The 26,608-nt window shown below is 41.7% G+C and overlaps 2 protein-coding genes across 2 annotated transcripts; both read right to left on the reverse strand.

Annotated features, from left to right (window-relative positions):
- Positions 1-5,857: 5,857 nt before the first annotated feature.
- pygma (phosphorylase, glycogen, muscle A) lies at positions 5,858-24,834 on the reverse strand. The gene is made up of 20 exons (XM_004564047.4): positions 24,489-24,834; positions 22,305-22,406; positions 22,103-22,181; positions 21,756-21,859; positions 21,411-21,542; positions 21,204-21,315; positions 21,030-21,112; positions 15,731-15,874; positions 15,414-15,506; positions 14,660-14,806; positions 13,761-13,924; positions 13,465-13,579; positions 13,242-13,343; positions 8,071-8,218; positions 7,854-7,912; positions 7,596-7,737; positions 7,310-7,517; positions 6,832-6,966; positions 6,545-6,611; positions 5,858-6,413 (listed from the first exon to the last, which is right to left on the reverse strand). Exons 1-20 carry the CDS (start codon positions 24,729-24,731, stop codon positions 6,264-6,266), a joined length of 2,529 nt encoding a protein of 842 aa, XP_004564104.3. The 5' UTR covers positions 24,732-24,834; the 3' UTR covers positions 5,858-6,263.
- On the reverse strand, positions 10,668-13,099 carry LOC112433113 (E3 SUMO-protein ligase ZBED1). The gene is made up of 2 exons (XM_076889138.1): positions 12,528-13,099; positions 10,668-11,565 (listed from the first exon to the last, which is right to left on the reverse strand). The coding sequence occupies exons 1-2, from the start codon at positions 12,729-12,731 to the stop codon at positions 10,675-10,677; spliced, it is 1,095 nt and encodes a 364-aa protein (XP_076745253.1). The 5' UTR covers positions 12,732-13,099; the 3' UTR covers positions 10,668-10,674.
- Positions 24,835-26,608: the final 1,774 nt, after the last annotated feature.

Below are 26,608 nucleotides of genomic sequence, written 5' to 3' on the forward strand. Positions count from 1 at the left end.
ATCCAGTATTCATTTTCAGACTTCTCCACTGCGCACAGATTTCAAAATTTCTCCAAATTCCCTGACTTTTTTGATTATTTTATTCACTGTAGATGCTTAGATATTTAAAGCATACATAATTAAACACATAGGAACATTATTTGGAACATGCTCCACAACTGTAGATGCAATTTTATGCAGATTGCAGAACCTCTGCCCATCTTTGTTTCTCTAATAGTTGGTCTCTTTAAGATGCTACTTTATACCCAATAATGTCACTGATCTGTTATTTTTCCTCACTTATTTTTGCAGCCTTTTGTTGCTCGTGTTACAACTTTTCTAAGACGTCACCACCATCAAATTCAAAATGAGCTAATATTTCTTATGAAACAGTAAAATGTGTACATTTAAATATTTTTATGTCCTTTTTTTCTATGCTCTCTGAATACAGTATAGATTTACGACATTTGCAAATCCCTACATCCTTGTTTTTGTTTTACATTTTACATAGAGTCCCAAATGTTTTGCAATTGGGGTTGCAAATACATATATGTATATATGTATCATTTGAAGCCACTTCTGCAAAGGATTCGCTTCCAAACCCACAAGCTATATCAGTCTCATGGCCCACACACAGATGTGGGGATCCATTAAAGCAGCATGGATGCATGTGTGCCAAATGTCAGCTAGATGCGACCCTAGAAAAACAAATGAAAAAATTAATATGGATAACAATATTAATATGCATTCATAGGGAAATGAACTAAATATCACTCTGAATGCCAAACTGTCAACTATGGCTCTGACCCAGAGATCACTGTGACATCAGTGTCACTTGCTGAGTTGGTTCTTTAATGCAGGGCTCAGTTTAATTAATTCACTTTCATCTTGGTTTCAGACCTGCCAACTGGAAGGACACTTTGAAACAGAGGTCAGCGCAATAACATGTTGAGACTCGAGAGGTGTGCGTGTCAGCCTCAAAGCCTCTGCAGCATACAGTCACCCATATTTACCTTTCTCTGCTCAGGTTCACAAAGACGTTGGGAATTTCAAATGGAGCTGGATTCCAGCTTAAAGAGGACCTATTATGCTCATTTCCAGCTCCGCATTTTTATTCTTGGACTCTACTACAGTAGCGTTGCGTGATTCACAGCTCCAAATAATCCTTTATAAATGATCCATTTATCCTTCACTGGGTTTTGGTGCAGTCATTTAGTTCATCCACTGGATTTATGACAGAAAATAGGCAAAGTGCATTATAGGTAATAATAATAGTAAGCTTTTTAATATAAATTGTAAAAATAACAACTATAAATAAATATATATATATATTATTATAATAAAAAATAACAGCTGCAGTAACTAATTTTAGACCAATAGAAATGACACCCCGATTTGCAGCAGCGGAGAACAAATGAAAAATTTGCTCTGGTCACTTCATGGAAGATGAGGGGATAACCTGATGATTGCAATTAAAGTGGCACACAGACCTATGCATACATTTTCATGACAGTTCAGAGGAGAAACAAAGTAAGGAGTCATCATCAACGGATACAGCAATCAAGAGAAAGAAAAATACAACAGCAACACCATCTTTATTTCAGTTTATCCTGATAAAATCGAGTTGTAGGGTTTACTTACAAGCAATGAAAAAACTTTCAGTATTGAAATGCTCAAACCTCACACCTGGAGAGACAGATACAGCCTGAATGAAACATCTATCGCAGGTTTTAATTCTTTAATTGCCAGATTAAAAAATGCAATCAAATAAAGTAGTAAAAGTAATCAAAAAGTAATCAGAGGTAGAAAGCTAACAACGTGCAAAAAAACTGCAGATGTGTCATCAAATTACAGATCACGGGGGACTAAATCCACAAAGTCTGAAAAAACAGGAAATTGCCATTTGAACAGTGAAGAAAAGGTTTCTTTTGTGGTTTTCTGAAGATGGTGTATTTTATGATATGCACTTGCTAAAAAGATAGACAAGCTCTAAAGGTTAGGGATTTATCAAATTTATTACATCAGTAAAATGTGACAAAACATGTGCATCTTCTCAATGTTTACCTCTTCCTCAGTTAAAACCTGTTAAACATAAGTGGATACGTAACACTTTAACTTTCAGTTAAGTACCAGTACAAAGATTATAAAAACAGTTTAACAGAAGTCTGACCCCACGAACCGTTTCAACATTAAATAGAACATAAGTTACACAAACTGTCTTTGTCTTTTCCCACTGACAATCTGTGTATCTTTAATGAACTGCAGTAATCACTCTGACCACTTCTTCTGAAGTTTAGTTTTAGTCTTTACTATCAGAAGCTGTTCTTGCCTGGTTCCTACACTTTTTCTGCAACAATTTGTTTTACCCAGCTTCTTGTTGCTTTAGCTTCCTATGCTGTAGTTTTTCATGTTCATTTCTGGCCACCCAGTGATTGGTTGAGATAATATTCAATGTTTGCTGTTTAATGCAGAGATTTCTTTTCATGCTGATCAGTGTAGATATAGTTCTGCTAACGTATATGTCATATAAGATCAGTTTTACAAGGTACGCCAAGAAAAGAGCATCCATACTCACCATAAAACCATATTACAGTAAAACTCAACCTCAACAGTAACCCTGATAGTACTGGGGGTGGGAGGGTGGGTGGGGGGCTGTTCTTTCTTTTCATTTATAAATACTATAATGAGTTCACAAGGCCCATTTATGTTTGTATTCTTCACTGTAACAGATTGAATTTTATGGGGTAACTGCATTTCACCCAGTGAAAAACATGCCTATGCAGCTGCCCAGGCAATGTGTGCATATTCTCGCCACATGAACCTGCTCTCATCTGTGAAAAGCACAGGTCGTCATTGGTGGACCTGCCAATTGTGGTATATTAAGGCAAATGCCAGTTGGGCTCCATGGTGTTGGGCAGTGAGCACAGGGCACAATAGAGGATTTTGTGCTCTCAGGCCACCCTCACAAAGTCTGTTTGTGATTGTTTGGTCTGAGACATTCACATCAGTGGCCTGCTGGAGGTCCTTTCGCAGCTCTGGCTCATCCTGTTCTTCCTTGCACGAACAATCAGATACGGTCCTGCTGATAGGTTAAGGATCTTCTATGGCCCTGTCCAGCTCTCCTAGAGTAACTGTCTGTTCCCTGGAATCTCCTCCATGCACCTCATTTTGTGCTGGTAGATACAGTAAACCTTCTGACAATGGCACATATTGATGCTCTGGTCCAGGTGTCATCGCATGCTACAAGCAGTTGCACTGACCCTAGCCAAATGCAAAACTACTGAAAAAAATAATAACAAAGCAGCTGAAACTGATTAACAACTCCCTCTGCCTGTTTCCTGAACAGACCAACATCCTAGAAGTTTAATGACTGATGCTATACTCTGATTAAAAAGTTTTCTTTTAATTTTTTTGAGTATTATATATCACTTGGTTCAATAACAATGTCTTATGTTAATTTCTGCTTTTTGTAACCTTGATCGCTCAGTGAAAGATAAGCCTACCCCTGTAGCATGTCCGTATGTGATGAGACAAATTAGATTTGGAGATGTATCTGTAAAATTTTTAAGAACTGAGGGACTGAATGTAACAAACCCAAAAACAGGCAGAATGAACAGTCACAGCAGATTTATTGTAGAACTCCAGTGATAACAATGGGTAGGAGTTAACTGCTCAGAGTTGCAGCTGGCAGTGTTTGGATTCAGCTGGTGGATGTGAATAAGAGAGATGGACAGGCAGGCGTGGTAGCTGATGATGTGAAGCTCTGGTACCAGACAAAGGATTTGATGCACAGGAACTAACAAAGACTCTTAGGAGGTCAGACAACAAAGCGACAACATTATAGAACTACAACTTGGACGCAGTGTTGATACCATATTGACAAACTGAACAACTGAGTCAAGAGCAGGAGCTTGATTGGTGGATTAGTCTCATGTAATCAAGTGAATTGGCAGCAGGTGTACGCCACATCCTGAAAACACACACACACACAAACAGAATACTCCACTCACATCTTGCTTCCTGAGCTGCAAGCAGTAGAGGAAGGAGACCTGAGAAGCGAGGCAACCGGCATTTAACAAAATGAGGTGTCTTTGTGTCAGAGCTATAATTTTAAAGCAGCGTCAGTTTATTAGAAACACATGCTGCACAGTTGCAGAATCTTTGCATTCTCTCGTGTCCATGTATCTTTGTGCTATAAGAATAAAATGAAGTCACTCAGTTTCACTGGACATATTTGAGGAAGGCAGGATTTGGGTTTTTCAAGGTCCAATTTCTTTTTTTCTTGTCAGGTTTGGAAAATTCATTCCAAAACATCACACCTGGAAAGACATCTGTGCCTAAACACCTGTGCCATTTGGTAGATGCTGTATTACCCTTTTATTTATGCACTTGGCTGATAGATCTAGGTTTGTCAGCCAGGATGTCAAGCTGACATTCACACTTTAACGCAGTCTCAGCGTTTATGTGCAGCGAAATTGTTAACATAATCTAAAAAAGCAGCCAAAGGTTTCTCAGAAACAGTCGCTGAAGAGCTGCCATTTTTAATGATGATGCTTTGATTCATTGTTTTGGAATAAAGGCTGTGAATGGATTTATTCACTACAACAAGTATCGTCAGTAAAAGCACATGATAACAGCTTGCGTTGATAATTTACAGCCTCTAACTGCATCCTATCACCAGAGTGCTGTCCTCACTGATATAGTGCCTGTGGGTCTCGTGCTGGTATTGTCTAGCCTGGGGCTCGGGACCTTGGGCTTATCAGGCGCTCTGATCCCTCTCTTTTTTTTTTGTCTAATTGCATCTGTGTGCTACATTGCTATCATTAGTTGGTTTAACCTACATACAAGAAACCTGTTGGACTCCATCCAGTAAACAGAGCCGTTGCGAACACACTCCCATCATGAATTTGAATAGTTCAAACGGATTGGATTTATATAGCGCTTTTCAAGGCACCCAAAGCGCTTTACAATACCATTCACTCTCGCATTCACACACTGGTGGAGGCAAGCTACGGTTGTAGCCACAGCTTCCCCTCTGGCCAACACCAGTAGGCGGTAGGGTAAAGTGTCTTTCCCCAAGGACACAACGAACAGGACAGAGAGCCCAGGGATCGAACCGGTGACCTTCCGGTTACAGATACGCTTCCCAACCCCCTGAGCCACGGTCGCCCGGCCTAAAATAAAAACTACAAATAATTGGTGCAACACCTACATGAGTAGTAAAACTTCCGTTACTTTTACATAAGAAAATGGTGCTGAGTTGTTTGTTTGAGGCTTGAATTTGCGCAGTCTCTAAACCCAGAGAGCAAACAACACACATAGATGTGCGTATCTGCGCTCACGTCAGTGTTCAAATTACATATTAGACATGTAGGCCTTGTGGAAGATTGAGCGTGCACTATTATTCACAAGTATCTAATTACACTTCTGTCCCTTGTGTTTTTCAGTGGATGCCGTTGTTATTAATCAGACTTTTTCCTCCCCATTCACTCTCATAAACACAATTATACTCCCTTTCCTTTTAGCACCTCAAAGTGTACAATCACAGCTGTCACTTTAAGCTGTAAAATTGTAGTGATGGCATGACTATAGACTGGAGGCATATCATCATTTCCTTTTTGTTGTTTATGTTGTTGTTATGATTGGATGAGCTGAAGTTTTTATTTTCCGGCGTACAGCTGGTGCATTCACTGTCCATCAACACAGATTCTGGGATTTTTGTCGAGTCGCAATTCTGACGATAACTGTTTGTGCAGGTCAAGGTAAAGTCCATAGATGCCTTTTTTCACCAACTCACTCTAAGTTGAATTTGCGGCTAAATGTACGTGCATGTTTATTCTGTATTTTACAATTATGAATCATGCCTGAAACAGCTAAATAAATAAGTCAGATTTTATTTATGGCTTTTAAGACAGTTTTTGTTTTTTATTCAGAATGGGTCTGAAATGGAAATACAAGACTTTATATTTCGGAATACAAAGATACCACGGTTAATTCTACAAGCCCCAACAAAAATCTCTTTTGTCCTTTTTCCAGCAGCTAAACAGCAGTTTCTGCTTCACTGATGACAGCTGCAATGGATTTACTTCACTAGCCTGTAACCTGGATGCTGCGAATATGCAGGTATGAAAAATGTAAACTTGAGCTTATATGTGACACTGATTAATGGCTGTGGACAAAGGTTTGTGGGGGACTTTTGCAAGACATACAGTATCTTCCGTGTGAGTTCTGAAGACAGTTGAACCAACAAGGGAAACTGCGGTGTTGGCTGTCATGTAGACATTTTAGTGTTTGTCATCGGGGGCGGGGATTTTCTCAAGCGTGGGCTCCACGCCCCAGATCTCACGAGCATACTGGGCAATGGTGCGGTCACTGGAGAACTTGCCACACCCAGCAATGTTGTAGATCACCTTCTTGGTCCATTCCTTGGGATTCTAGGGGAGAATAAAAATGATTGATAAGCCAAGAATAACTTGACTTTTACACTGTGAATGAGACAACTATCTATATCATACTATGAATACATAAGAAGCATTTTTTCCCAGCTTTTGCATTTAATTCCTACCTTATAAAGAGCATTGACTTTCTCTTGGCATTTAATGTAGTCTTCATAGTCAGCAAAGACCTTAAACCTATGCAGAGAATAATGCCATTAACCAAATGATAACATAACAGGCTAATAACAAAGTTCACCTGTTGCATATGAATAAATGCATATGTGTGAATGAACATGTGCACTGAATATTGCTTTGCATGCAGCAACACCAGGATGTTCAGCAAGTTCATACACAATATTTGTATGTGTGCATGCAGGTCTGAGCCTCAGGCATCTAATGTTAGATGTGTCTCTACCTGTCATGATGCATCAGCATGTTGACAATTTCTTTAAACAGGTCAGGCTGCTTTGGGCTAAAGAAGCCTCCAGCAATCTGGTCAATAGCCTGTTTCAGCTCAGGCAGACGGTTGTAGTACTCTTCGGCGTGGTATCTAAGCAGGAAAGAAAATAAATAACAAACACATTCAGAAACACAGAAGGACCAGGTTGTCGCCGTAGTAACTGAATCATTCACAAGGAAAAAGCAAATAGGGCCTATAAAAAATATGAGCCCAAGGCCACACCTTTTTCGTGTGGAAAATCTCAGTTTGTGTGGACATAACATTTGAGTCTCTGTTTGGATTGTCAGAGCATGTGTACACTCGTTTTAATATCAGAAAATCTTGATAGTTGATCTTTTGTTTGTCTGACAGATATGGCAATATATTACGTACAGTAGTTATCGAAATTACAAAGACAATATGAGGCTAGGAGTAATAAATGTTCTCTCCTTACCCTCTCTTGTCAAGGGCCTCGACATCGTCCACCCTCATGCCGAAGATAAATAGGTTTTCTTCACCGGCCTCCTCTGCCATCTCCACGTTGGCCCCGTCCATGGTGCCAATGGTCAGGGCGCCATTCAGCATGAACTTCATGTTGCCAGTGCCAGAGGCCTCAGTTCCAGCTGTAGAGATCTGCTCTGACAGGTCAGCAGCAGGGATGCCTGGGAAAGAGCAGAAGTAGGGGTTTGAGAAATTTTAGAATAAATATTAATAAACATTTGCAGTGATTTGGTAATTACCTTTTTCTGCCAGTGTTACTCTGTAGTTCTCCAAAAAGATTACTTTCAGACGGTCTCCAACGACAGGATCATTGTTGACCACCTCACCGATAGCCGTGATCAGGCGGATAATCATTTTTGCAGTGTGGTATCCAGGAGCAGCCTGCAAGAGAGCCACAGTTAGAGACACGACATTAAATAGCCTTAACACTTCGTATCGAATGGTGCTGAAATGTGACATAAATTTAAAGCTAATAGCTGTTAAATTAAAATACAAACCTTTCCTCCAATCATGATAGTTCTTGGGGTCCACTGCTTGTTGGGATCCTTCTTGATGCCTGGTGGAGATATAAAGAGACAAAACTGAGGCGAGCAGCAAAATCCTTTTTGTAGGCTCTGACGCACAGTCGGTAAAGATCTGGAGCAACATGTTATTTGGATTTGAGAAAATGTCAAATCAAATGAAAATGGCAGAGGCTTTTAAATGCATCCTTACGGTTGTAATAAGTGATGATGTGCAGGCAGTTGAGCAGCTGTCTCTTGTATTCATGGATTCTCTTGACTTGAACGTCAAACATGGAGTTGGGGTTGATCTTCACCTTGTAGTGCTCTTCCAGGTGCACAGCGAATTTCATTTTGTTTTCCTACGTGATCAAAACATTTATTTTACTCCAAAAAAAGAAAACAAGTCATAGTCAAAGTATGGTAACCCAAGAACATGAGAAAAGAAAAGCACAATTGTGACTGTCAGGAATGCCTTTTTGGCCATATGCGTATACTACTGTCTGCCTTGGGGAGGTTTCAGGGCTAATGATGTATTCATTTTATTTGCTTGTCAGTTGCAGAGACAGAAAAGAGCTACATGACTGTCACGTGTCAGAGATGAGAGGTGGATCTCTGGAATTTCTTCATTAACCGAGTCAGTGCTTGCTTCCCAGAACACCTTCCTCTGTCTGTAACTGTTTGCTGTAAAATATTGTCTTTGTTATGCAACTAAATGAACCAAGGTCACAGTCCAGTGGTCCAGTGTTGTGAGCTCAAACACAAGGCGAGTGTCACGTGTTGAATATCGCATGTGTCAGAAGCCATGGACCAATGTGCCTAAGGCCTTGAGGTAAGCCCACTGACTCATGCCCAACTGACAGTCAGGGCCCACCTCTATCCTGATGCTATTACTGTTCATGTGCAGAAATGTACTCTGAAAGCCCCAAGGACAACAGCCATCTAGGCTTGCGAAGTATTCATAAAATGGCATTTTTCCCAGACTGAAGTGGTAAACCACAATATGTGCTGGCTACGGTGTAGATGCTGCAGTTATTAACTGTTAATGCAGGCTTTGACACTGATCTTAGAGGAACAAATAGGTCAGCAGGTTGGGTCTCTGGAAAAAAACGATATTTCATCAGATATTTTACAGAACAGTTTGTGTGTGCAGTCTGAAAACAGGCACAGGTTGCTTAATGTGAAATATATGCAGAGGTGGAAAGAGTACTCAAAACTTGTACTCAAGTACAAGTACTGTTACACTGGTTAAATTGTACTCAATTACAAGTAAAAGTACTGGTGTTAAAAAAATACTTGAGTAAAAGTACAAAGTACTGTTCTCAAAAACTACTCAGAGTATTAATTACTTTTTAACAGACTGATGTTTTATTCTGTTGTCAATAGCAGGCATTCAACTCGATTCACCAGTATAAATATTTATGTTCAAAGCACATTTTTCAGATGAACAAGGTATAGAAAGGTAACTTGTTTTGTAAATAAATGTAGATATAAAAGGAGGAATTTTGTTTGTTAAAACAATGACAAAAATGTTTCTGAACATGCGTAGAACCATTTAAACTTTTCCCCATACACTGAACAACAGGCAGGTAAGTGTCTTAAAGTCTTAGCATTTCTTTCACACTTTACTTTCTGAACCTTTTGTTCAGTTTCAGCAAGAGCTGGTTTTCTAAATTAACAGAGGCAATCCGACTTCGTTTGGCAGTGAAGAGTAGACCAGCACAGCTAAAAAGTCGTTCACACGCAGCAGAAGCAGGCAGAGCTGTGTTCAGTTTAAGAGAGAGGTTTTTGATGGCTGAGAAGGAGTGCAGCAGCTCCATGGTGTCTGTGGCACAAGCAAGATAACCATCAAGCTCAACTGCACTTTGCAGCCTTCTGGAGATTGGTCTGGAGAAGAATTCATCTTCATCAGATGACTCTCTTTGCTGATCCTCACTCTCATGCGCTGTCGTTTCAAGATGTTGTTTGATGTATGTCAAGGCTGTAATTGCAAGTAGATAACACAATTTTGTTATTTAAATTTCAGTGATTATTCCTGAACACAAATTTAAAATCGGCAAATTCTCAAAAAGGATTTAGTATTCAGGACAGACCATCAATAACTTACAATGTATTAGGTGAAATACTCACTTAAGCATGTGTTCAAATGTAAAAATACACAAAAATGGGATCACATGAATCCTTACCAGCCTCTGTTACATCTGCTCTGTCAGTCCAGGAAGTCTTGAACTTGGGTAAGAGGACTGCAGCTGCAGCCAACTCTGGATCCTCCATCATCGCTCCAAAACGCTTTTGAAGGCCATTTTGCAGGGCTCTGATGAGTGGCACGCATGTCTTGCTTGATGTCTCCAGCCTGCTAAGTTTGGACAGTAGTTGTTGGATTACTGGCAGGAGCCATCCCATAAAGGAAGTGGACTCAGACTGAAGAATGTTTGAAGCTTTCACCAGTGGCTTCATGGTGGTACAGTACTCCCTTAGGAATGCAACTTCTGCAGGACTCAACCTGTAAGACACAACAACAAAACCCACCATGACTATAATAGGGATCTTCTGATTTAATATTAAGAGTCTGCTCACGTTTTTAACCATCCATTAAGGAAAATTCACAAAATTTGAAACCATATTGGTAGGTGTCCAATTTTACTCACATTTTCACCATGAACTCCTCACAAATGCTCCTGATGGCATCTTCCCCCTTCTCATCAATGATGCGTATTATCCTTTCAATGGCAAGGTAGGTTGAATTCCATCGTGTTGCATTGGGACGAATGATCTATAGCTCACACTTGTCCTCTACCACTTCATTAGCCAAATGAGATCAGCCAGTTTTGTTCCAAATGGCCTGGCATTTTGCAAAGCATGCACGGGAGAGCCTCTTGTAGGTTTCATTCATGCTCTCTGCTAGGGCAGCATCAGTTGTTGCCACAAGGTTTCGCAGGTGACATGCACATCGCTGATGAGGCGGAAGTTGATACTCCAAACCAGAGTCTTCATCAAGAATTGCACTTGCCTCATGGTAGTCCCTATGGTCAGTCAGGTCAATAATTTCTGGGTCTGCTTCATCTTCAGCTTCATCTGCATCATTTTGTGCCCCAAACATGTGGAAGGCCTTGACAAAGTTGGATCCACTATCAGTTGTGGTTCTTACAACTTTGCCTCTAATCTTGTATTGGCAATGGATATCATCAAGCGCACCAGCAAGCATGTCAAATGTGTGAGACCCTCTCAATCTTTTGCATGCTAGTGCTGCAGATCTTCTTTCCAGGGACGCTTCCTCTATCCAATGGCATGTGACTCCAAGGTAACTTTTCTGATGAGCTGACCAACAATCAGTAGTGGTAGCAACAAATTTGACTTTATCCAATGCTGCAACCAAAGTCATCTTCATGTGATCAGCAGCTTCACAGATTCTGGCACGGACAGTGGGTCTGGAGATGACTTTGGCTTGAGGTTGTAATGTGGTAACCAATTCTTTGAAAGATGGCTGTTCTACCACTGCAAATGGCTGTAGACCCTCACATATGAAATTGATGACAAGCTTGTCAACAGTTGCTTGTGGAACATGTTTGTTTGCAGCTCTCAACATCAGGTCTGGTAACTTGGCTTGTGTATTTGCTGAGAGCTTGTTTGGTGTGGCTGTGGTCTTTCGCTGTCGAGATGTTGATGCCACAGTGATATTGTACTGCTCAGTCTTCGATGGATGTTTCCTCTGTAGAGATAAATATTATCATACGTCAGGTTCATACATTACTTCATAACATCACTGTGATTAACACTAAAAGAAAACACATTTTTAAAACATTATTCAACTAGACTTGAGCTAATCTTTGATTGTTGAGCATAGTATAAAAGAGTGGTGAATTGGTCAAATTTTGCAGATATATTGCTGTATTTATTCACAAGTGTAAACCAATTTTGAACGATCATTGCAAAAAACATGAATTTCTGTATACATTCTAAGTTCTGTAATATGTATACTATCTGTAAAAAGAGTATCGACCAATGTATCAGTATCTAAATTTTTAAGTCCTTTTTATCAGTATCACCCTAAAGTTTTCAGTATTAGTCAGGTCCTAAAAATACTAAGAGAGCAAAATATGTGTATCTAGCAAATCTAATTTAAGAAAAGGGATCACATACACAAAAATGCTGCCCATACAGCTAACAAATAAAACCAATCCACATTATGTTCTTTAAAAAAATATATCATATTGGGAAACATATAACCCTACTGATTAAGAGCCATGTCACTATGATAGACCTATATCAGGCCAATGATACTGATCAACTGATCCATCAATCGGGCTCTGGTACATGTCAGCTGAGAGCTGGAAGATTAATTTGAGATGCAGCTCAGCACTGTGTTCAAGTTTGTTTGTTTTTTTGTTTGTTTGTTTTTTTAAATAGGCCAGCTGATTGTAGGCCTGTGAGTTTTAAATGACTACAAGTTTAATTTATTGTAATGACGGTGGTTATCCAAATAATAAGCTAAAACATTCCTACGAATTGTAGCTCAATTATGCATGCACACACGCACATTAGCTAGCTCCGTCTTATTTTAATATCAGGCTAACCAATGGCGGTGACAATATCTTAGCCAAACTAGTAACCTTAACACACATGAAAAATAAGAAAGCAATATCATACACGTATAGTTGTAAAACCTCTTACCTCAATGTGTTTTTTTAGATTAGATGCTGAAGTCTTGTAAGCTGAAATGACTGTAGAGGTCAAACAAAGTTTGCACTGCATCTGGACGCTGTCTCCTTTTCTTCCTCTGTACACGAAAAATTCCTCCAGGTATGGCCACGGGCACGCGTCCTCCGTCTTTTCTACGTCGTTTTCATGGTTGACAGTGTTGTCCTCTGTCTCCATTTTGGCTTCTTTGTCTCCAAATCTTTCGTCTATAAAGTAGTTTATACTCCACCATTTAGCACCTCCAGACACCTGTGCCTGCTGCTGCAGCGGAGTTTATTCTTTGCTTACGTCTTAAATTGGCGCGGTTGCGATTGCACGGCCTTATTGGCTGCAAAAATGCAGACGAAAGGTTTGAATATTAATTCAAATTGTGGGCGTACTCAGTAGTGACTTTTGATTTTATAAGTAGCGAAGTAGATTACATGGTGTAAGTTGTACTCAAGTATGAGTAAAATTACACACTTGAAAAATTACTCGTAAAAGTACAAGTACCCAAAAAATGTACTTAATTACAGTAACGTGAGTATTTGTAATTCGTTACTTCCACCCCTGAATATATGTGCCGCTTCTCTGCAGGACTTCGACATCCTGTCATCTTCAGACACAATTATAAACATTCACAAGCATTCTTGTATCTTTTTGAGCATAATGCTGGATATATATTAGACAAAATAACACATTACTTGCCTGTTTCACTTTGGCAATATCACGAATGAAAGCCTCATCATTCACAAACTTGATGAGGTTCCTAAGCTGGTCAAGGTCACGAATGAAGTCCTCCCCAATTCTCTAATGAGAAAAAGATAAGTGAAAAAATAAATGAGTAAATAAATTGACTGATCATTGTCCTTTGTTAAGTATAACCTAAATTTAAGCACTGTGTCCCTTGTATATTTGAAACACTGCTAACCTCGGCAATGACCTCGGCAAGCCCGGGGTTGCACATAACCAGCCAGCGGCGAGGAGTAATGCCGTTGGTCTTGTTTTGGAACTTATGTGGCTCCATTTCATAGAAGTCCTTGAAGCTGCGGGAGAGCATAGCATATATCAGAACACACAGATGATGTGCAGTCCTTGAAATGACAGAGGATGGGGATTTATGAAACAGATAGCAATACACTTACTACACACACTCGTGCATCTGTGTGCGACGTTGATTATGATTTACCACTACAAAGGATGATCAGTTTTTGTTTAGAGACGTACACTGTAGCTTTGAGGATGTCCGAGTGGATCTGAGCCACGCCGTTGACGGCATGGGAGCCCACAATGCACAGATGGGCCATGTTAATCCTCTTCTGTCCGCCTTCTTCAATGAGGGACATGCGGCGAAGGCGATCCACATCGCCGGGGTACTTAGCAGCAACTCTCTGCAAAATTCAAAGGTGCACGAGAAGCAAAAATAAACTAAGTCAGAGGTTATGTTTCTTTATTTCATTTGCTGAATATGATTTTACTTGTCACACTTGTCACTGTAGGGTCAATACAGCTATTCTAAAATTATACCAGACCACCAGTAGGACAGTTTCAGTCAGGATTTAAGTAGATGAAAGTCAGTGTGTTATCTGGTTGAGCAACAGCTCATAAAAACCTGCCCACCACTTTATGTCAGAAACAAGTCTCTCTCTGTTCACGAAGAATGTGGGAGTCTATTCTGACAGATGTTGCAATTAAAAGCCCATCAGGACCATTTTGTCCTTTGACTTTTACATTACAGCATTTTGGTTCTCCTGCCAATCTTTGAAGTCTGTCCTTGCATTTTAATAAGGTTTCCTGTTGTCTCGTTCCACAGTAGCAATCTAAAATCCACAATGGAACAATATTATTAAAAAAGTAAGAATAAGTATTTTGTTTTTTCTGCTTCTTTACCTTTCAGGTTTTTCAGTTTCATGCTGTATTTATGCTAGAAGGTTAATATCTTTCTTAACTTATCTTACCTATGAAGCAGATTAAAATCATTAATTATAACATTAACTATATTTACATTGAGCCACAGGACAACGTCAATATGTCCTTCCTGTGCTATATATAGTAATTAGGAGCCATAGGGGCCTATGCATCCAGCACACCCCAGATTATGACATGCTGCAATGTGCAGAACTAACCTCCAGGTGGCGGCGGTTGATCTCATAGACTATTTCCAGATGACGGGGCAGCAGATGAGCAAACAGTTCGACTGGCCAGCGCTCCAGAGCTTCAGGGAGAACCGTGTGATTGGTGTAGGCACAGGTTCTCACACAGATGTCCCAGGCCTCACCATCAGCAGCAGGACATTAGGTTTAGTGAACAGAAAAATAAATAAATTCTGAGCTGATATCCACCCTGCATCCCTCCATTGTCATCATCATCAAGGTAATGACAGACATCAAGCGTCAAACACTGCGGTGACAGTAGGTAAGTTTTTAACTCCACCTTCTTGCTGAAAGAACAGGTCGCTTCTCCTTTTTTGTGACCTAATAGATCAGCAGTTGCTTCTGAACTCTCTCATCTGTAGTTCACTTTTTGTTTTGTTCGCCCTTCCAGCAGCTGAACTCTGTTTCTTTTGCTTGGTAGAGTGTCCACATTTACTCCAGTTATACTAGTGTCAACCATTTCAACTGCCTGGAGAAAACTACTGGCAAAAACAAACGGGTCAGCTTGCTTTGGTTGTGCATTCAAACCTTTAGCCTGGTAGCACACAGAAAGTGAGGCCTACTGGGAAATGTTCGCACCAATTTAAAGCCAGATGTGTCATTATTCTGTTACTGTTATACTGTGCAACAAACTGACCTCACTGTGATCATTTAAAGCAGCAAATCAACATAAAGCACACATAACCTTTTAAGACCCTTTTAGGGGTCGTATTAATCTGCTACTCACCGTTTCCCAGTTCAGCTTCTCTTCATCAACAAGAACCCTCATCAGCTCAGGAATAGCCATGGCTGGGTGAGTGTCATTCAGCTGGATGGCAACCTGAATATGCAAAACATTAAAGAAAGTCAAAACCGAGTTTGAATGGGTCACAGAGCGCTTTGTAGATACTATTCTTTTCAACTATTCTCCTAAGGTACAATAAAACCCACCTGCAACCTGTTCAAAAAACTGACAGAGGCAATTTAATGAAGACCCAGGGAGAACATCATGAGGAAATCTTTTCATTTTTGACAGAAACTATTTTGTTGAGTTTTTCACTTCACCTTGTCAGGCAGTTTGCTGAAGTCTGTGCGAGCAATCTCCCTGGAGCCAAACTTAGAGACCTTGAAACGGCGGATGATGTCTTGCAGGGTGGCAGACACCACAAAGTATTCCTGCTTCAGACGGAGCTCCTTTCCTTCAAAGAACTGCGGGTAAAGACACATATTTGTCTTTTTCTGTTCTGCAGTCAAAGATGAATTTTCTTTTATTATTCATTAAGCATAGCCTTTTGTATATCAGCGGCTGCTTTTTTTTCGTGGACCACTAAAATATTTTAATATCACAATTACATATTAGACTTGTGAGAAAAGATTTAGTGAAGCTTTAATAGATCTATGTCTAATCTCTTAAGCAGAGACATTATGCTAACACCCATTAAGAATATACTGGCAAAGTGTACTACATGTGTATAAGCGTGCATTTGCATTTGTCCACTGTGCAGCTAATCAGTGTTTAAATCAGATCTCCCTTGAATATGCAAAAGACATAAATTTCACACTTTTCATCCCTCAAAGATACCAAATTCATGCCGCTATAAAAATGATGGTCTTACCAAAAATAAATTATTTATTCTCAATGATCCCAACTAATTGGGATCTGAATCTCTAGATTCATGTATGTCCAAATTCCTTTGGAAAAATAAACCCCCACGTATAAGCTTAAAAACACTACAAAAGACCAAGGATAAAGGAGGACTAGAACTGCCTAACTTTCAGCACTACTTCTTAGCCAACAGGCTTCAGTTTATCTCAGGATGGCTAAAACACACCCTCTTAGATGAACCTTGGCTAGATGTAGAACAAGCACTCTGCAATAATCTAGAGATCTCAGACCTACCATTTATCAGCTCAAACATCCAACGACATGAATGCTTTAAAAGCATCAACATCAGCTCTTCTCTGACAGCATGGTGGGAGTTTCTAAAATTGACGGCGTCTTCATTAATCCCATGCAAACGTACACCTATCTGGAACAACCCTGACATATTACAAAACAATAATATGATAAACTTTTCAGATTGGAGTGATAAAGGAATCAAATATTTAGAACATATACTAGAAGGAACCGAATTTATTTCATTTGACGGACTAGTTACACAATATGGGATCAACAAGAAAAGATTTTTAGAATATCAACAAATTAAATCCATAGTAAAAAAGAAATTTAAACCGGGTCAAGTTGAACTACAAACACCACCAAGTGTGGTTCAATTTCTTACTCTTAAACCCCCCAAATTACTATCCAAAATATACAGAATGCTTTCTAAAACAGATGAATCAATATCACTTCCTATTGCAAAATGGGAAGCGGATTTATCAGTTAACTTAGACCTAAACTTCTGGTCTCAGATTTGCTTAAAAACCTTTCATCTAATTAGAAATCCAAGTCTTCAATTAATTCAATACAAAATATTACATAGAGTGCACTATACAGGTCATCGGATGTTCAAGATGGGCTTTACGTCTACCAACAACTGCTCACACTGCTAAACCAATTCACCGGACAATTATATCCACGCTCTTTGGTTCTGTCCACCAGTTCAGAAGTTTTGGCGCGAGATATGTGAAGACTTATCGAAGTGTCTGAAATGTAACATTCCAACTTCCCCCTTAGTGTGTTTGTTGGGCAGCTTAGATAATGTCACTTCAGAAAAGAATATCGCCCATATGGTTTTCACTGCCCTATGCATAGCCAAGAAAACAGTCCTCATGAACTGGAAAAATAAAAATAATCTTAATTCTAACCAATATAGAAATTATCTATTAGATTACATTAGTCTTGATACAGCCTCTGCCACCACATCAGATCAATTGCTCTGGGCTCCTTTGATCAGCTCCATCACCTAGTGGGGGTGGGGGGTCATAGTTTGGTCCCGCCTTCACTGTTGTGATTGGTGTGGGGGTAGGGACAGGCTTAGGGCGTCGGGGGGTTCCCCGGAGGCATCTTCCTTGGGGGGCTCAACCCGGGGTAGCGGTCATGTCCGGTTAGGGGCTCTGTTGGCTCTCACTTGACTGTTTCCTCGCGGCTGCGTGCAGCGGGGCTAGGGGAGGGTCTGTGCTGACGGACGTGGGTTACTGACCTGGTAGCCTGGCTGCCCCTGGGTGGGTCCGGGATGGGCGTGAGGTTCTGGGGGCGCTCCGTCTCTGGGCTGGGACCCGGACCGGGCCTCGGGGGCTTGGGTCCTGGTTGGTGTGTTGCCGGGGTTGTGGGCGGGTGGGTGCATGGGGGCCCAGCCCTGGAGCAGGGTGCCGCCGGTGCGTCGAGCCACCTGGGGGGCTCTTCAACTGGTGGGGGAGATTGTCACATCTTGCAGGAGCTTTCCTCTCCTCAGGAGCTCCCTCTGCAGGAGGGGGAGATACAGGAGAGGTGGAGGAAGATCTCAGCCTGGGTGTTTATTGTCTTATGTAGTCTGGAAGATGAGTGGATGGTGGGGTGGGTGCAGTTTTCTCTGTGGTGGGGTTGGGTGGACTGTCCCGGGCTCTGTGGGGCCGGGCGGCGCTGCTGCACTGGGCCCGGTCTGGATGGGCCTGGGCCCCCTTTCCCTGGCGGGTCGCGGAGTATGGGGGTGCCTACTGGGGTCAGCGGGGGAGCTGGCCCCAGGGAGGGGTCACTTGCCCCTCCCTTCCTTCCCTCCCCATCTCCAGCTGCCTCCCTCTTCCCGCTCCACCACAACCACCCACACATGCAGGGCCTTGGAGTAGGGGTATGTCACCAGGGTGCAGAGGAGGCTACCCCCCCCCTCTGTCCCCTTCTGGCTGCCTCTGCCTCAATTTTATCCCACAACTTAGACATTCACATTACTCACACTCTCATTACACATACATATAGGATCTTGGGGGTGGGCACGATACACGGAGTCCAAAGTACCATCAGGGTGTACACCCCACCCCTGGCATCGTTGCCCACCTCTCAATTTTAAATACACGTAGACATTGAGGGCTAGCAGGAGGGACCATGCGCTTACCTGCTGCTCTCTGGCAGGTAGCTCCAAGCCCTCCTGGGTTTTAAATGCACCTTAGAACACACATGCATCAACATTACAATGAGCGGGTGGAGGGAGGTTTGGAGTCTTCTCTCACCCCCATTCTCTGCGACCTGCTGGAGCAGGGGGGCTAGGAGGAGGAGTTGGCCGTCCGACTGCGGTCTGGAGTGTGGAGCCTTCCTGCTGCTGCGGAGTCGGGGCGGTCTGCCTCCCCCCACCGCAGGGAAAAGGGAAACACCACCTGGGTCTGGGTGCAGTTCCCCCCTCCAGGGGCGGGGGCACCTAGACCCGGTTTGTAGAGTACGCTTGGGGAGTGTGATCGTGTGTACAACGTCTCTTTATGTCTGTCTCCACGTTGGTTGAGTGTGGAGTAAGTGCATATGAGAGCATGAGGGTGGGAATGGATGTTTGTGTCTGTGTGTGCCTGTATTTCTGTGTCTATATGTCAGGTTGGGTGTCAGGCGCCACCTCTCTGGGGACATCTCAGGCCCTCCAAGGTTTGGAGGCCTATCTCCACCCACCACCACTTCCCCTGCCAGTGGCGGACCCCCTCAGACATCGGTGCGTTGGTGGTTCTTTGTGTCCGGGGATGGGCGTCCAGGTACACACCGGCTCACTCCTTGGCGGCCGCTTATCGGGGCCTGGAGCCTGGGGCTCGCTCGGGCCACTTCGGAGGTGGGGTGCCCCCGGCCTCTCGGCCTGGGGCTCGGTCACTCAGGCGCAGCTGGCTGCCGGCGGAGCTCACGGGCGCGTCACTGCAACTCCCCCTGGCTTCTGCTCCGCGGCTGCTGAGTGAGCCCTCATCTGGGACTCTCCTCAGCTCTTTCCGGGACAGTGGCGCAGCTGCCCCTCTGTTGGTCTTCCTTGGTCTCTTGTGTTCTGGGGGCCTCTGGATGTCTGGAGTTTTGATCTCCTCCACACCTGCTTCACGCCCTGGAGGACGGGGCTGTGGCCCCCCCACACCCTCTAGCAGATTATTACATGAAGGAACCTTTTAAAAAACAAAAAACAAGCGCGTCCATGCTCACAGGTGTACACACGGGTGATCACACCCACAAACTACACCCTTTTTGGCTCCTACCTCAAAGCACACTGTGTTCTGTTGATCTTATGTGCTGCACAATAATGTTTAACATTTAGTATTTACTGTCATATTCCCATATATCATTGTGATGTTGTTTATTCTATTACTCTTGTTCTCTTCTGCTTGCTTTCTTTTTTCTTTCTCAGCAGGTGATCCAGGTGATTGATATATGCATTTTTTTTTTCTCTGCCCGTTCTGTTGGTTTTTGTCTTTTGCCCTTCTCCCCCGTCCCTCTTCTCAGCTGTTTCTCTTTCCCTCTTTCTTTCTCCCCTTCTTTCCCCCAGTCAAGTCTGTCCCGTATTCATTAAGTGAAAATAAAATAAACAATAAAAGGTGAATCAAATGGACCATTACGGCAAGGCTGGGATGGTCAGTTTGGTAAAGTAAATCCGTTGGGCATATTTCTTTGCCTTTAGACAACAATTCTGATGGCAAAAGAGCCAAACGGGACAGGCCAAGAAAAAAAATAAATAAATAAATAAGAAGTAGAGGTAAAAGCCAATGTGTTGGAGGCTATGAATATGTTTTTGGAAGAGTTAAGAGAATACTGTGTATTTGCTGTTTTGATTTGCCAAACAGAGAGGATTTGCAAAGACATTTTAAGGCTGATTAAAGCAACTTAAGGAATTATATAAAGGGATTAAAACTAGCAAAAATTTAGTCTTCAGTTTGCAATTTCATATACTGAAGAAACTGGAAACATTAGCTTTCAGTGTTTTGAAACAACCTCAGCTTTCATTTTTGACTAAATTTAATAAATGATCACCCTACTATTATAATATCCCGATATTACTAGAGCAAACTTGATTGAACAGCAGTGTAACACTACATCATGAGTTACACCACACTTTCTGTTCTCAAATGCAAAGACATAAATTACCACACTTGGCGTGAGCTATAACTCACGCTAGATGGTTATCTCCTAAATCCTCCTGCTGGAGCCTTTGAGGAGTCGGCACATGTTGGTCAGATCTTTTGTCAGATTTGAAACCGAGCTTCAGAGGAAGCTGGGAGAATACACATCGGCTCTAGCTGAGCACAAAGGACATTAGGTGTGGTCCAAATTATGGAAGTCCATCTCCCAGCTGAGCTAAGATAAGGTCTAACCAGTCACACACAGATCCCTTTGATATTCACATTCTTCTAGTTCCTCTAATTCAAGTTAATATCTGTATGCTCGGGCTATGAGTGCAGTGCTGGTGGATTAAATGGTAATAGAGCCACATTTTCTTACATTATCATTGGGATACAGAACACGGGAGATGTTCTCAGCCAGGTTTCTGTCCAAAACAGCCTGAATGTAGCCACCGACATTAACTATAAGGAAAAAGCAATTATTTAAGTTGATGCTAATTCTTATTTGACAGATGTATTTTTGAAAATACGTGCTCTCTGCCAGGATACATACAGTCTTTCAGGTTAAACTCGCACGGTGCCTTTGCAGACCACAGCCTCATGGTGTTGACAATGTTGTTTCTGTAGCCTGGGATAGGGGTGTCATAAGGCAGAGCCAGCACTACCTGTCAATACCATAACATGAAGAGCGAGTTATTTAAAACCGTAGATCATCAAAGAAATATCTTTCAGTTTAATTTGCTTTGTTCCACACATTCACCTGAGTGTCAACCCATTTGACGCCATCGGGGTGATGCTCGGTCCTGCCATAAAAGTGAACTGGGCGCATGTACTCAGGACGTGCTTTTTCCCAAGGGTTGCCGTAGCGCAGCCAGTCATCGGCCTCCTCGACCTGGGTAAAGCCACACATTTGTATTGAGGCAGAAAACTGCTCATTAGCGGGTGGCTTCTGAGCTGAGCCAGGTATAAAGGGATGTCAGGTCATGATAATGAAAAGGAGACTCCTCCAGCAGGTGATTTAAAAACAAAGCTGGTGTTACTTAAAAGGAAAGCAACAGCAGCTGTTTTCTCTCACTGAAAGGAATGTGAAGTTTAATCTTCTAACCTGCCAGCCATTGACAATTTTCTGATTGAAGATACCAAATTCATAGCGGATACCATAACCATAGGCAGCCAGGCCCAGTGAAGCCATGGAGTCCAGGAAACAGGCTGAAAACCAAAGGCAGGACATGATAACAGGTTCAATAATATCACAGCTCTTGGAAAGAAAGAAAGAAAGAGAAAGAAAGAGAAAGAAAGAGAGAAAGAAAGAAAGAAAGAAAGAAAGAAAGAAAGAAAGAAAGAAAGAAAGAAAGAAAGAAAAATGCAGTATTTTGGTCATCCAACAGGGATAAAAAAAAAAAAAAAATTCCTTTTGAATTTATTTAATACAAAGCATGAAAAGATGCTCACCTGCAAGGCGACCCAGGCCACCATTGCCCAAACCTGCATCTTCCTCCATGTCCTCCAGCTCCTCCATTTCCAGACCCAACTGAAGGAGACAAACGCATACAACAGCAAACCAGTGACTCGGGGATGCTCCCTCTCTGTTACAGTATTTGAAAGCAGCAATTTCACAGTTAAAAGAGGATTAAAATAAGCGTGTTTGTCTCACCTGGTACATGGCCTCGTCACAGGCATTCTCCAGTCCGAGGTTCACCATGGTGTTCTGCAGAGTGCGACCCATGTAGAACTCGAGGGAGATGTAGTACACACGCTGCATTGTGAATTCGAAAAGGAGAAAAAAAAATCATATTTAGCAATCAAACAGGTCAAAACTGTCTTATGAACACTAGCAGAAATACTCAAGTGACATTCTGCGATCAGGGTCGGGGAAAGGTCCCACTAACACCCGCCCCATACTGTCAAAGAAATCTGCGAGTCTCATCTATTGGCTTCATGGTTCAGAGTGCGGAGAAATATGCCACCTGAGCCTCTGTTTAGCCTTTGCCATTTAGTTGTGTGCTTTTTTTCTCTCTCTCTCTGACATGGAAGGGTGGACACAGGCTGTGGAGGTAAAGCAGGGGGAGAGAAGACTGGGCGACAGATTGCTTCAAGTATTATGTAACCCCAACATTTTGGGCTTGGGCAAAAATAACTCCTGTAGAGGTCACTGTAAAGGTCCGCTGATAACCTTTCATTGTGGAGTTCAAGTCTAGAGTAATAGGAGAAGTGGTTCAGATGGATGTGTAAAATAATAATGAATACATCTGACAGAGCCGTATCACTAGAGCGCTAACAGGATCTCCTGAATTATATATGACTCTGTTCCATATCTTATCTTTGTTTCATCTTCTTGTGTTGATTGGCTCTGCTTTTCCATGAATGTGTATTATTAGTGTTTAAATAGTTGCAATAGTAACTCTTCGGGACGTGATCTTTGCACAAAGATGTAGACGTGCTCTTAAGCTAGCATGTCTTCCCTCCTGCAAGACCTTTAAGAAGTTCACCTTTGACCTTTCGATGCAGAGCACCAGAAAAAGCTCTCGGCTGGTTTCTGAGTTAGAGCGCCCGATCAATAAACTTATTGTGAGGAGCAGCATGTGCAGATAATTTGCGAACTGAACTCGTGCATTGTAAGCTATGGCGTACAGGCAAATTTTCTTAACGTTATTAAAGAAAAATAATCTCTTTCATTCAGTGGGGTTATTAATAATCTCGCAAGAAACATTTTTCCCCACTAATAAGTTGAATTGGAGCTGAGTTTTGCTCTGCATCTGAACCCTCTATTGTAATTACAGACAGTTTCGTGTGACATTTTCGAGCAATAACGCGGTGCGGCGGCTAATATTGTGGTAACGGCAGCTTTATATTGTTCTTCTAAGGCTCTTTCTGTAGCTGTTGGCTAATAATACTGGGGTTGCTGAGATACAACTTCAATCCAACTGCTTTTAAGTGAACTCAGACACCCTCAGAGGCATTTGCTCATATGACACATGTGCTGTATGGTCAGACAGGAAGGGAACAGAAGGTCTTGGGGTGGTTTCATGTTTCAACACACTATAAGCACTGCAGCATACCAGCAGAGTGCTAAGAACCCCCAGTGAAGTTTAAATGTCATGACTTGGCATTACACCGATATCAAGCTGCTGAAGGTACAGTTGAAGAATACAAAGCTTTGGCTCTCGGTGGAGGAAGAAGTATTTACATCCCTACACCAATACACATTTTGCTTTTTCTTGCCATTAAAAAATTGCAACATTATAATATTTGATATCAAGCTGACAAAGTTTAAAGAAGAAAGCTAATTACATAGACAAGCGCCGCTCCTTTGACTGATATATGTTGACATTATACACACATGCATAAGACTAATGCATCAGCATAGCAGCAGGTTGAGTGGAACAGGAGCTGTAGTTTTGCCCAGAGTTAGCTCCTTAAAGGATTATTAGATAAATTTGAAAAATTTAGATAAAGTAAAACTAATGTGAAAGAAAAGAGGAAACAATTTCTTTCAATCTGTTTTTTTCTGTGTGTTTGTGTGTGTGTTATATGCTTACACCTTCTACAGGTATTTACTAGAAACAAACCTGAGTAATTGTCTTCAGGTACTTGACACCACTGTTTACTTTAAAAAATGTGAAACAGTGCAGAAGAAACAGGCATCCCATAAAACAGTGTAAGATCCGAAGTAATTGTAATGAAACAAATTTCTTTCATCTTTCCCTTATACCACTCTTACTCTATAACCACCCAAAATACAAGTTTGTACACAAATGGCCAAAAAGATATCAAAAAGATAGATTAATAATTGATTTGTAGGCGATAGGCTGTCACACCTAGATTTATTAGAACTTACTTTAGGGTCTTTCTCATAGTAGTACTGCTGGGTTCTGATCCACCTGCCAATCAAGTGGTCGCGCACCGTGTTGGCAAGCGCAAAGTAGTAATCCCTTTTGGTTGCCACGTTTCTGTCCTTGACCAGAGTAAAGTGGAGATGCCTGTTGAAGTTTTGCTTCAGATCTGAAACGTTTTCGACGCCGGCAAGGCCTCTCACTGAAATCTGTTTCCTTCTATCGTGGTCAGACAACGGTTTAGACATGGTGGCGCAAGTGATCGCGGCTCAGGGCTCTGACACTGGGAGAATGTAAACAGTATGGCAGCAGGTACACACCACCAGTCCCAGACACACAGCAAGACAGGCACCCACACCACAGCCCTGGCTTCACAGTTTTAAAGGCGCGATTATAAATATTAAGCGGAGGGTGGAGCAGATCGCTTGTTTAAGGTAAAAGGGTGGAGCGTATGCTGAGGACAGAGGATGTCACATCACAGTTATGTCAGTCGCAGATAACTAAGAGTCCCTTTTGGGATCTGTTATGTGTTACTGGCATCAGAACAAAGAATTGTACAAGTCGACGTCATTTACACTATATAGTGAAGGGAGGTTTTTACTGTGGTTACTCTCACAAAATTAAAACTTTCCAGGTAAGCTGATCAAATAATTTAAAATAAGCTGTACAAATATTCTACTTGCCATAAACTCAGGATTGTATCTGTTGCTACATTGTATTTTTTCCAGTTTTATTTTTATTTTAAATTGTCTAGCTGTATTAGCCTGGTGTTATGTTCAAGGATCTCAAAGTGCAGCTCCCAGGCCACTGGCGACCCTTGGTGTCATCTTAAGCGGCCTTCAAGCATCCTGGGAATCCACAGTTCCTGCCCCACTATCATATAGCAGCACAGAAAGAACAAAACCAAGGCAATATTCTCTTCCATATTAATTCCTCTTTTCTAGCCATCAGAGCAGCAAAATAAAACATCACCCTGTGAACTGAAACATTAGAAAAACTAAACTAGTATTAGTATTTAATGTGTGCACCCCTGAATCAAACATTGGGTCATCAAAATTTTAAGAACCCCTTACGGATAATATCTCCAGCAGCTCACTTAATTTCCCCATATTTTGCAGGACTGTTTGGCTACCAGAGGATATTTTTACAAAAAAAGGTTTGTTGTGGCACTTTGAAAGCAAAGCTCTACAAAGTGTGCTAATAATCACACTGTAGGGTGACACTATTTGTCAGCCACTGCAGTACAGGGCAGTTACAGGGTACTTGCAGTATGTCTCTGACAATCCAAAAAACCTCTACTGCAAAGTTTAAAATTGTCTCTCTACTCTGTCATTTCACTCCTACTGTACATAGCTGCATTATCAGTTATCAGCACAAACCAGTAATCCAGTGCATGTATGTGTAGGTCACATCTGTTCAAAGCCTGAAGCAATAACAGACACAAAATCAGCTGCAGTGAAGCAACTAAAACCCACTCTATTTTCAGTTATCACTCCAGCTCGCCAAGCTATCATAAAGTCTTGACCTTCTATAAATAGCAACCCTGACCCAGTCCCAAAGGCCATGATATTTGAAAGGCGTATCCTGTTCATGTCAGCAAGAGCCAGTAGACAACACTGCTATATTACTAGTAGCTGGAGTCGAGTTTAAGAGGGGAAAGCAGTGTTTGCAAAGCTTGTTCTCAGCGGGATGCGGTGCCATGTGATTATCATCATCTTGTTAAAAGACGGGTTCTGCTTTTGGACTAAAATTGTTTAGTGAAAGAGTGACTCTTATTTCAGTGTCTACTTGTGCCAGATTGTGCTGCACATTGAATGAATGTTGACAGGAAAAGTATTGGGAATAAAATTAAATTATCTTGTCTTTCTTACCATTCCCCACTCTGTCGCCTGATTGGACTAGATGTGGAGAGAAAGAAAGAAAAAGGTGTTGTTGTTGCTGTCAAGCACAACAGCAGTTAGACAGCAGCTAAATAGAAATCAAGTTGCAGGTGGTAGTTGAGCTGCTTGGCAGTGCTTCATGGTCGTTTGTGCATCAACTGAAGAATTCTTAGAACACACACGCACACACAAGCACATACAGCTGTCTACATTTGCTGTTTCCTATTTAATCTTCCTATATGCCA

The sequence above is a fragment of the Maylandia zebra genome, linkage group LG10 (assembly GCF_041146795.1).
Source record: "Maylandia zebra isolate NMK-2024a linkage group LG10, Mzebra_GT3a, whole genome shotgun sequence".
NCBI lineage: Eukaryota > Metazoa > Chordata > Actinopteri > Cichliformes > Cichlidae > Maylandia > Maylandia zebra.

Excerpts from the sequence above, each read along its gene's own strand:
- LOC112433113 (XM_076889138.1), bottom strand. The coding sequence starts at position 12,731 with ATGGAGACAGAGGACAACACTGTCAACCATGAAAACGACGTAGAAAAG. Across the intron at positions 11,566-12,527 it reads ATCTAAAAAAACACATTGAG|AGGAAACATCCATCGAAGAC; the intron begins GTAAGAGGTTTT and ends TTATCTCTACAG.
- pygma (XM_004564047.4), bottom strand. The coding sequence starts at position 24,731 with ATGTCTAAACCGTTGTCTGACCACGATAGAAGGAAACAGATTTCAGTG. Across the intron at positions 15,875-21,029 it reads TTCTGTATCCCAATGATAAT|TTCTTTGAAGGAAAGGAGCT; the intron begins GTAAGAAAATGT and ends CTTTACCCGCAG. Across the intron at positions 7,738-7,853 it reads CTATCATGATTGGAGGAAAG|GCTGCTCCTGGATACCACAC; the intron begins GTTTGTATTTTA and ends GCTCTCTTGCAG.